Source organism: Festucalex cinctus, chromosome 16 (assembly GCF_051991245.1).
Source record: "Festucalex cinctus isolate MCC-2025b chromosome 16, RoL_Fcin_1.0, whole genome shotgun sequence".
Classification (NCBI taxonomy): domain Eukaryota; kingdom Metazoa; phylum Chordata; class Actinopteri; order Syngnathiformes; family Syngnathidae; genus Festucalex; species Festucalex cinctus.
The window spans coordinates 4917501-4930000 of NC_135426.1; the positions used below are offsets into that span (position 1 = coordinate 4917501).

At 37.3% G+C, this 12500-nt stretch overlaps 1 protein-coding gene across 1 annotated transcript in view; it reads left to right on the forward strand.

Annotated features, from left to right (window-relative positions):
• Nucleotides 1-12500, forward strand: part of rerg (RAS-like, estrogen-regulated, growth inhibitor) — a 34768-nt gene that overhangs the window by 17410 nt on the left and 4858 nt on the right. The window contains exon 3 of the mRNA XM_077499939.1: nt 10528-10584. Within this exon, the coding sequence (XP_077356065.1) occupies nt 10528-10584 (57 nt within the window). The remainder of the gene's footprint in view (nt 1-10527; nt 10585-12500) is intronic.

Below are 12500 nucleotides of genomic sequence, written 5' to 3' on the forward strand. Positions count from 1 at the left end.
AAAAACAAACAAACAAAAAAACAAAAACAAAACACACAACCATTGGCACTGTATTCAAACCTATTTGGAGTGAAAAAAAATAGAAAAGAGTAAAAAAAAAAAAAAAGAACATGACATATGGTTGGTTTTTGGGAACGTTGCACAAAAAAGTGAAATTGCAATCATTTTATGTCTGCACACGCTTGTATTCCATATGACGCATGTATTTGTTTCGTTTATTGCACACTTGACAATGTTTTTTTTTTTAATGTGGTACTGATGTAAAACGACTGCACTAGAGGTACAAAAGACTACAGAATAGCTAATTTGGTGTAAAAAAAAAAAAAAAAAAAAAAGAATCATAGTTGGAGGGTGGGGGGTGAAGTTTTGTGTGTCGTGCAAGGAATTCAGGGCCACGGTGCGAGCAACCAGGCCTGCGTGCAGTGAAATTCCGCACCCGCTTTGACATGACGGAATCAATTAGCAGCTGCGCTCGCTTTTATGGTCTCACACTGGTTGGAAAAAGTCAAAGTGCCAAAGCGCTAATAGTCAAAATCGCTGACACAGCTAATTGGCTCGTCAACCTTTTTAGCAAGACCTTTTTTTTCCCGTGAGCTCTTCGCAGGGTGTCAACGTATTGCTTAGTCACTTTACGACTGTTGGCTAGAAACGCAAATATATACGTGTTATGTTGTAACAGTGGTTCTTAATTGTGGGAATGCTGTTCAGCATTCCCACATATGTTATTGTGATTTTTATTCTCCACACTTTTTTGCCACGTAACAACTCCCACATAATACTTCCAATTTTCACAGTTCAAATTTCAACTAGCTTCAAAGGTTCACACCTCCCGGGGTATATATCATCTGATTCCACATTACTTACAGTTTTTCACAATTTTAAACGTTTAATACCAACTTTTCCCCATTCATTTTCAATTGGACAGACATTGAACTTTTTTCTAAGTATCACTTTCCAAGCCCACTTCCATACATATAACATCATCATTACCAAGTGTCTGATGCTGCTCGGTGGCACAGTTGGTAAAGTGCATTGCCCAGTAACCAGGAGGTCATCATTTCATAATTTAACTATCCATTTCCTTCATAAGCATTCCACATGCATTCAAATCTTAGCATTCAGCTATAAGCATTCAGCTTTCGGCATTCACACGCAATTTCTCCAGAAATTGCACTTAGTCTAGTTGAACCACATTGGTTGTGCAAATCAGTCTCGGGAATTTTGAGAGGGAAAAAAAAATAAAAAATTAGAGGTTCGGTAGAGGTCAAGATACATACCAAACTCAAATGATTCAGGCCATCATTGGCTGCAGGTGACCACGCTACATTTCTTGGCCTACCTGTGCTGCAGGGAATTTGCTGCACTCTGTAGTTGAGTTGTGATGGTACGTCGTGCGATTTCTTATTGTAATCCCTTCATACTATGTCAAGCAAAAAAAAAAAGAAAAAAAAAAAAGAAAGTGGTTGGACTAATATGTGCAATATGAATTGACATGTGGTGTTCCACAGGGTTCAATTCTGGGGCCTCTGCTGTTTTCAGTGGATCTGCAGTTCCAATCTTTGGTTCGGTGAACGTACACAGGAAACAGATGCAGTTCAGCACCTCCAATAAGATTAAGAAACACTGTGAAATGACTTTTTTTTAATTTTTTATTTTATATTCTCTCAATATTGTGGATTGTCAGCTATCGCAGGGATGGTCTGTAACGATCATTGTAACTATTGTTGTTCCGATACCGTTTTTTGGCCCCCGATACCGATTCCGATACCCAGCTTTGCAGTATCGGCTGATACCGATACCATACCGATACCTAAGTTTTTTTTTCCTCAAAATGAAAAAGCTGTCCTGCCATTGGTTCAGAGCATTCAAGGGCCAATCGGATATCTTAGATTGCCATGCAGTGAGCATGTCACATATCAGTGAATGTCGTGCATGAGCAAGACACAAGATGCTGCATCCAAAATCCTATATTAGCTTTGGAATTAATGGTATCAGCATGTTACTTGTGAGTAGTCACCGATACCGATACCACTGTTTTAATGCAGTATCGGCGCCTCTGCCGATACCAGTATCGATATTGGAAACATCACTAATTGTAACAGAGTTTTTTTTTTTTTTAATTGATAGGTTTTACTAGTTTTAGAATCAATGGATAATTAGCTGTCCTTTTTTTCTTTTCTTTTTTTCTAATGCAATGCAGTGCAGAGTGTTGAGACGTGGGCTGACTTCAAACACATTTTTGTCCAGACAGCGCCATCATCACTCACAGACTCATGACATGTTGACTGTAGTCTTGTGCATTATTCTTGCTCTGGTCACTTGATTGGGAGGAAAAAACACACGGCTGACAATCTGATCTGGGAGGAGATCTTAACTCCACCTCCATTACATTTTGGCATCGACTCCCAACATATTTCTCGATTGTGAGAAATCACGTTTGTGGTTATGGACGCAGACGTGCCGCAGGGGAAGGCGGCTGGTGCAAGGAACTCTGGGAAAAGCTCTCCGACAGGGAGCAGGGTCGTGACCCCCGTTCAGGAAGTGGATTTTGTCTACTCGTCTCTCTCGTCGTCACGACTGCGAGTTGTTGAGGCTGCAACTCGACAATATTTCCACCGTGGAGAATGTATATTAAAAAGGATGACTTATCTGATGAAAAGGATGTTGGGCTCATTGCCAGTGTCATTCATTGAAGCGCTTTATAAGGATTTTTATTTATTTTTTTAATAAGTCTCAATAACTCACAATTCAAAGTAGCATTTCATTCATTTTGTTATAATAAGCCACTAACCTCCCCATTTGTTGTGACGCTAGGGCTGTGCAATTAATCAAAATTCAATTACAATTTCAATTATTACACTTACAAAATCAGCATAATCGTAAAAAAAAGTCATACTAATTTTTGAGTTGTTTAAATTTATATATTTGCACCTTTTTTTTCTTCTAAATTTTAAAATAACTAATTTATTAAATTTTGTTTACCCAAAAGGAACTTGCATAATTAGTGTTTCAAAGAATGTTATTTGTCTTAATATTTTTTATTTGTTTTTTTACGTTTAACCATTTTGTTGTTTTGTGCCAAAAAAATAAATGATCGACCTACTGCACAGTTGCACAAGCTGCAATCCAATTTCAAGTTTTTGCCAACATAAATTATTTATTTATATATTTAGTCATTTATCTATTTCTGACTAAAAATGACTAAATAAATAAATAAACAAATAAATAAACAAACAAACAAACAAACAGATAAATAAATAAATAAATAAATAAATAAATAAATAATGTTTGGTCCAAAAGGAACTTACATAGTTATAGTGTTTTTACTTTTTTTTTAAATTGGTCTTTATATTTTTAAATGCTTAATTATTTTCTTGTTTTGCACGAAAAAACTATAAATCGTTTGAATCATCGTGATTTCAATTATTGCCCAAAAAATCATGACTATTTTTTCCATAATCGAGGAGCGCTGTTCAGAAGTGCTGTAAACTCTCCTCAATCTTATTTGTTTAAAATGGACTTTTTACTGTCTACAAACCTTCAATCTATCATTTTTTGTACTACGGTGTGCTGCAATTCTGCATTGGATGTAACAGGAACTTTATAACAACATTTTATGAGCTGAAACATGAGCTATTTTAGCAACGTTTTCATTTCCGTCGTTTTACTATCTGACAAACTGCATGGAAAAATAATCTGAATTGTTTTGATATCAGCTCAGTAAATAATGGCTTCATTGAAATTGCTGTCCGGGGACAGTCAATTAAGTGACGTTATTCTCAATGACCTCACAAATATTTTGATGACTTTTAGATAGCTGGACGCTAGACGCAAGCGGTGGATAAAGAATAGCCATGCTTTTTTGCCCGCATTAAAACAAAGAAACATAAAATGCACATTTTTTTTTTTTTTGTCACTGGTGGAATATTATGCTATTTACTCAGCTATAACCAGTGCACAGTGGAAAAGCAAAAGCAGATGAGGGTTTTCAGTTCCAAACCATCGTGTGGAGACTGCACAGCTTGGTGGAAACTTTTTTTTTTTTTTTTTTTCCCCACGTGCTCAGCTGGCTTGTCCAAACAGACCAAATGTGACGCAAACACAATAAGCTGCACACTCCAGTTAAACTGCTGCGTGTCTGCTACAAGTAGTAGGCGAGTGATTTTGTCATCATCATCATCATCATCATCATCATCATCTCAAGACGCTGACACATACTTTTGCTTTGTTTGCAATTAGCTTAACATGCTGACGGTAATGTGATCAAAAGAAAATCTTCAGATTATCTTTCCCTCTGACTGATTGAATAATGAATGGAAATGATCAGCTCTCGGCAGCGGATAACAAAGACAAACACTTGTGAAAAAGTCTTTGTCTGCTTGGCAGCTTAAAAAGCTGGAGAGAAAAACTAGAAAGAGAAAAGTGTACACAACTCACAAAAGGTTTTGGGGTCCTACTCGGCTTCCAGATGACATTTCAGGATGAGCCTAAAAATGCGTATTAACCTTTACAGGTGAGCTTCATTTGACCTTCTCCAATATTTTTGAATGCACATGTCTAACTGTTAAATGTTTCCGTCATTTTTGCACATTTTGCTAACAAGGAACTAAAGGGCAAAATTCACAACAAGTTTTTAATCCATCATTTGGACTTTTTTTTTGTTTTTTTTTTTTTGGTGAGGGTACAAGTTATCATATCAGGCCAATACCAGGCATTGTTCCAAGGTATCGTACTTTTGTCAGCGGCTGATACCAGATCAAGAATGAGAAATTAGAGGAATAGAAAAATCACCATTAATTTCATGCAAATTTGAAGGAAAAATGCTACATTGGGATATATTGGTCTTTGTAGTACCCTACAATATAATAATTTGCTGAAAATGTAATAGCGCCTTAAATGTAATAAATTCAGAATTTAACGTCCGTCCATCCATCCATCCATCCATCCATCCATCCATCCATCCATCCATCCATTTTCTTGACTGCTTACTCCTAACAAGGGTTGCGGGGATGCTGGAGCCTATACCAGCTGCCTTTGCGCAGTAGGCGGGGTACACCCTGGACTGGTTGCCAGCCAATCACAGGGCACACAGAGACGAACAACCATCCACACTCACAAGCACAGCTAGCAACAATTCGGAGCGCCCAATTAACCTGCCATGCATGTCTTTGGAATGTGGGAGGAGACCGGCGTACCCGGAGAAGACCCACGCGGGCACGGGGAGAACATGCAAACCCCACCCATGAAGGCCAAAGCCTGGACTCCATCTTGCGTCCTGAGCACTGGGAGGCGAACGTGCTAACCAGTCATCCACCTTGCCGCCCCTATTAGATAATATGATATGCTAAAAGTCTTTGTGCAAAGCAGTTCTAATCAAGTGGGTGATTAACTTGATGCAGAGTTGGTTTAACGCTAAGTTAATCAACTTTGTCAAATAAAATAGAGTTAAAAATACACTTTGGGGGTTGAAATCAGCTCTGAAACATTTAGCGCCAACATTTTAACACTCCAATTTTTACTGCAAATGTGTGATTCTCAAAACAGGACCAAAACTGCCAAAATTCAAAATAAATAAATGACTAAATAAATAAACAACTAAAAGTGACAATAAAAATGAACATGAAAAAATTATAAAAATATATAATTCAAAAATTATATCCAAAAAAATAAATATAAATGGAAATAAATCTGTTTTTATTTTCACTTTGTCATTTATTTATCTATTTAGTCATTAATTTATTTATTTATTTATTTAGTCATTTATTTATTATTTATTTAGCTATTTATTGAGTCATTTATTTGTTTTGAATTTTGGCAGTTTTGGTCCGTACTGCTAAGTCGAAATGTGATTCAAATGAGGGGGCGGTCCTAAGCGTGTCTTGGGTTGGACTCCGCCATTGCAAACTGCCTGTCATTGGTCAAGCGAGCATCTCGGCCAACAAGGAAGTCTTGCCGGCTTGCAATGGAGAGCTCCCAGCAAAGGACGACTATCTTGTCCACTGTCTGCTCTCACTTGTTTTCTGGCAACTCAATTCGCAAGTTGAGGTGACAGTGAACACGATCGTCGTCCTTTGCTGGAGCTCTCCAATACAAGCCGGCGAGACTTCCTTGTTCGCCGAGCTGCTCACTCGACCAACGACAGGCAGTTTGCAACGGCGAGTCCAACCCAAGACATGCTTAGGACCGCCCCTCATTTGAATGACATTTCGACTTGGCAGTACAGCCCCAAACTGCCAAAATTCAATATAAATGAATGACTAAATAAATGACTGACTAAATAAATAAATGACAAAAAAGTTAAAATAAGAATGGATTTATTTCCATTTCTCTCTCTCTCTCTCTCTCTCTCTATATATATATATATATGTATGTATATATATATATATATATATATATATATATATATTTATATATATATTTTTTCACTTTTAGTCATTTATTTATTCTTTCAGTCATTTATTGATTTTGAATTTTGGCAGTTTTGATCCTCCATAAAGTTTTACATGATCAGTTTTGAGAAAAATTTAAATTCAACATTCAATTCATTTGGAAAAAAAAGTCAAGTTGAGTTCAACAGAAAATGTTGTGTGCGTTGTAAGTTCAGCCTGAAATTTCACCTGAAAGCCCAATTTCCCTTTTTTAGAACGATGATGCAAGTCAATGTTGAGTGCTTATTTATTGTGTGCCTTAATATGGTCTTCTTATGGAAAAGGTTCGTCCCTCTTTTGTGATGGGATCAGACTGCTTGTGGTAGCGTGCGCTTGTTGTTACTCCAGTTGCCATCCTTCAGGGAATCTGGGCCACCATGTCCATATTTAACAAAGGCTCCTCTTTTCCATGCCTATACATTTCTTCCCGCAGCAGGCAAAAAAGGGGAAGATAATGTTACGGCTAATGAGGAGCGGACCTCACACACTATCGCTTGTTCTGCCTCGCTGGAATCCGGGTCACTGCAGCTGGGACACTCTAACGCACGTGCGCCAACGTGACGTCACGTTGAAGTGCGCCCCTTGCGGTGGAGGGATCAAGATGTATTTTACCATTTGAAAAATGTGCAGAAGTTACTTCATGTTAAAGATTAGATAGTTCGTAATATGAAAAATGCACTGAGCTGTCACCAACCTTTTACTAATACAATTATGCCATCTAGTGGCAGAAAAATGGCCTCAACACAAATCAATATCACATTTGTTTTTTACAGTGCAGTACATCTGTTTAATTTTAACTCAATTTTATGAGTGATTGTGAAATTACGGTATGGATGACTAAAAGATGGCATGTTTCTATTAGTTTAACATTTTTGTGACGACTCAGCAGAGTCGATGAAAAACAGATCCCAAAAATGCAGGCTCAGAGGAGGAAAACAATCTCGATTTATTCTTTTTGATAGACCGATTGCACAAAGCTTGCTCGCAGGCAAGACAACGAAATTTACAGAGGTGTCCCTGCACACGGGCAAGGGACACGGAAGTAACAAAAAACACTTGCAAAAGGCAAGGACGAATTGGAAAACACAAAACACTTGCAAAAGGCAAGGAACGCGAATGTAACAAAAAGCGCTTGCAACAGCAAGGAGAACTGACATAACCAAAAACGCTTGCAAACGGCAAGGAGAACTAACGTAACCAAAAACACTTGCAAAAAGGCAAGGACTAGAAAAACACAAAACACTTGCGACCGGCAAGGACGACACGAAATGCACACGGGATCAATGAACACGGAAATATCAAACAAAGGCGACGCGAAAACACACACGTGAATAAAACTTAACTGAAGACGACGGCAGATTCGAAAAACTTTACCAATCGGAAAACGCGGAGAGCACTTGGACACAATGGTGAGCAAATAATAATCCGACAGCTGTCAGTGCTGTTCGGAGTCCTTTTAAAGCCTTGATTACCAACGCGTTGCAGGTGCGGCGCTGGGGAACGCCCCCCTCGTTACAGGCACTGAAAGAGACAAGCACAACAGGGCTGAGAACCGAACCATGACACTTTTATGTTAACATGAAAAGATAGAAAAAATATTGTACATTTACAACAAATGTAACATTTGCGATTAATCGTGAGTTAACTATTGAAGTCATGATTAATTACGATTAAGAATTTTAATCGCCTGACACCCCTAGTCATAACATGAACCTCTGATTGTGTATACGAGGCAGACGTGATGAATGTGCCATATTATCTTTAGTGACACAATCATTCCTACTTTTTTTTTTAATTCAAGTAATTTTGAACAAAAAGTTAACGATTATCACAATTAACACTAACTTGGGAATGATCTCTGCTGAGGAATGTGTAGTAAAAGTGCGGTCTGTTTGTTAACTTGAAGACTTCGATATACAGCAAGACGAGTATATCCGGACACAAACGATTTAACGAATGACTATTTACGTAGTGATTGACATACTGTTTTAACCAAAAACAACATACCTTCAGCTTCCACTTCCACTTTGCCCTCCAACAAACTCCATTTTTTTGTAGCTAGCGGCTCCAAACGACGGGTTCCAATGAGTCGCAGTAACGTAGTGTCCTATTCGGGACGTGTTTTGTGACACTCGACATGTTTCCTACCTTAGACTGAAAACGCTCGCCGAAAATCAAGCTCTCTACATTCATTTGTTACGGGAGGCTTGCCCTCCAGGAGGCGAAGCGGGAGCTAAGCAGTGACGTCAGCTGTAAGTGTCTTTTGGCACATCTGCTAACGCCATCACGTGTCATGACACAGCAGTTTTGAACTCGAGCATCAAAACGGCAAAACGAGATTCGCTTGTTAAAGTGTCGTGCAGGCTTGCAAAATGTTTTTTTTTTTGCGTTGCATCTGTCTGCAGCACCTCCCCCATCTGCAAAAAATGACAAATTGAGAGTTCCATACGAGTGTAATGAAACGTGGCATCAGCAACTCGGGCCAACAAAAGCCCCCCCCAAGCTGCTTATGAGCTGAAAATGGATCTTATGATGGATCTTTTTCACCGCCTTGCCACTTCAGAGGCAAAAGACGAAAACATACCTTGATGCGTGGAGTCAAGTGGACCTCTCAGGGGTTCTTTAGGAGTCACTCAGGTACACATGGCTTCTGCACGGAGAAGGGATGAATGAAAGCGTGCGAGTAATGCAGTGCAAGGACCGCTGTAATATCATATCACCACTATGAACTTATTTTTAGTACATTTACGAGTATTTTGGAGCACATAATCAAGACCATAATATTATGGTTCAATATGGTCTACTTAAAAGCCACTGAGGTTGCCCCCTGCTGGCCTTTAGAGGAAATGTCTCCATCTTTTTCATTCACTCATTCTTGCATCTAAACAATGTTACAATGGTTTGTTATTACAGTATACACAGTTCCAAAATTGTTTTGCTTTGCTTAGATCATACCAATCAATATTTAATCCTTCTGATAAAAGGCACTTTATGAAGACAGTTTGACCATTTCGTCCTAATGGTGTGAGGGGGACGCTGGCAAGGCAAATAACGCAACCGCCAGAGCGCATCTCAGGTAATGATGTAATGATGTAATAATGACGATGATGATGATGATGCGCGTTTGACCTTCGTCCTTGCAAATTTATGAGGATAAATCAATGAATGAAAAAGGTGCTCGCTGGCTTTCACTCATGGCTGTGTATGACTCACTTGGTTGGTGCCTTTTTGTTTTTTGTTTTTTTTGTAAGCGGGTGGATGCAAAACTATGGAGGACCAAAACTGCCAAGATTCAAAATAAATAAATCACTAAATAAATAAATACATGACTAAAATAAAAATGAATATAAAAAATATATAGTTCGAAAATTATATATAAAAAAAATAAATATAAATGGAAGTTTTTATTTCACTTTTAGTAATGTATTTATTTATTTATTTAGTCACTTATTTATCAATTTATTTAGTTTTTTATTTATCTATTTATTTTGTCATTTATTTATCTATTTATTTCGTCATTTAGTTATCTATTTAGTCATTTATTTATTTATTTATTTATTTAGTCATTTATTAATTTATTTATCTATTTAGTCATTTATTCATTTGTTTATTCAGTCATTTATTTATTTAGTCATTTATTTACTTAGTCATTTATTTATTTAGTCATGTATTTAGTCATTTTTAGTCATAAATAGATAAATGACTAAATAAATAAATAATTACATGACTAAATAAATAAATAACTAAAAGTGAAAATAAAAATTGATTTATTTCCATTTAGATTTATTTTTTGGATATAATTTTCAAATTATATTTTGTTATATTCATTTTTATTTTCACTTTTAGTCATTTATTTATTTTGAATTTTGGCAGTTTTGGTCCTCCATACAAAACAACCCTGGACATGAGGTAACACTTGAAGGCAACTTCAGGAGCTCAAAAACTGCTTGGGCCTCTTGGTTAGTTACTTTCAGTTGAATGGCATTATGGGTAGTCGAGAACCTGGTACAATTATTTACAAATAGTCAGCTACATACATACATTTACTAATTTAATTGAATTCTACTGATACTGTATCTGACCTGTCTTTTTGTTGCAGCGCTGGTGGTGAGGTTTTTGACTCGACGTTTCATCTGGGAGTACGACCCAACTCTTGGTAAGAGACCCCAAATAGAGAAAGAGAGAGAGAAAACAAATCCAATAAGCTTTAATTGCATAGTAATTTGCATTTTATTATATGCATTCATAAAACTGTCTCGTTAGTTGGCCCTCAATGTGCTATTCATACCAATTAAGGGGGGCAATTGAAACACATTTGTTGTCTTCCATTTTAGTCACTAACGCAAAAATGGACTCCAGATAGACTCGATTGAAATTCATGGCAGAATGTTACGGCATAACGATGCATTAGTGTGGTCAACAAAAGAGCTCCAGTATATACCGTGAGTGCTTCCTTGGTTAGCACAAGAGCAGATGAGACCGTTTTGAGGACTGCAAATGGGAATAAGAGCACTTTGGAAGGGGTCCAAACATGCTGTCAGTAAATCAGCGCGTGTTGAGGGTCGTCTTACTAAAACGCACAATTACTGTACAACATGTCTCCCATGAAGCAAGCGCACAACCCGGATGATGATAATGATGATGATGATGACGATCCGTGTGCTCTCTGCCAATAGACCCGAAAGCACCAATGTCATGTAGGCGTGCGACCGCTTAATGAAACTTTTTTTCCCTGCTGAACTCAATTACGCAACATCCAATTGTGCACACAAACTTGAAAAGAGGTTGAGCAGATATTCTGCCACTGCAGCCTTGAAACAGAAACTCAACAACTGTCTGATATAACCGTGTTTAGCAAACTTCAGTCAACCAACATATTTTACACAAGGAAAGCATCTCATGTCAAAACTCCAAATAAAAACGTCACAAAATGATAAAGTAATTGGTGTCAAAGAAGTTTGCCGAAGAGGATACATTTGACCGTGACGCAAGCTTTCGCCATCGTCGCTGGCATCGATAAACCAAAAATACTTTATTTGAAGGAAATAGTTTTTGGGGAAAAAGATAACTATAATTGGATAACTGCGGATCTTTCAGCCATGTTGCGAGTTTTCAAACTTGGCTGACTCTAATAAGATCCAATATACAAGAGGGAATGACACAGACAGACATGTTTTGATGTAGTGTTCATTCCGTCAACGAAAACTAAACAAAAATCATTTCATCAACACACATTTTTCACCAGACTGAAAACCCTCATTAATAAACAATAACCGGGTCGAAATCAGCAAAATGCATTTTCGTCGACGAATGAAGATGAGATGAAAATGTACTTCACTTCATAAAAACTGGACATCTATGGACATTTTAGTTTATGAACAAAAACGAGATGAAAATTATACTTTTTTTTTTTTTTTTGTCTCTGCTAATCTGACACTGTGACACTGTCATGTGACCCACAATGACACGCCCCCTTTCAGATTTGCAGCTAGCGAGTGCAACATGCACAAACACATGGGACAGACAGGAGGTGGATTCACGGTGAAAGGTTATTGAAGAAAAAAAAAAGAAGTAAATTATAGTTGTAACATAACATTAATCCAACAGCTATAACATTCCAACAATAATGTTAATCCAACCGCTAACTAATGCTGGCTAACTTACTAGCTTGTAGCATAGTAGCCACTTGTTGATATACTGTAATTGTGCGTCAAGTTGTTTTTCATCAATAAGATGAGAGAAAATTTTATGTGAAATAGTTTTAGATCCAAAAAGGTTCCACATAATCTGCTGACAAAAAAATATATATATATACAGGGGTAAACTAGTTGTTTTGACTAAAACTAGACTAAAATGTTGACAGTTTTAGTTGACTAAAATTAGACAAATAAATTATTTACTTGGAACTAAAATAAAAATTAAAATGCTAGATTTTAGATTTAGTTTGATTGGAACTGGACTAAAACTGAGACTGAATTGAAAATGGATAAAATTAACACTACTTTGATGTTCCGCTCTTGTATGGGATCTCACCTGGCATCGATAGTTCACAAACGCAACGATAGTGGTGGC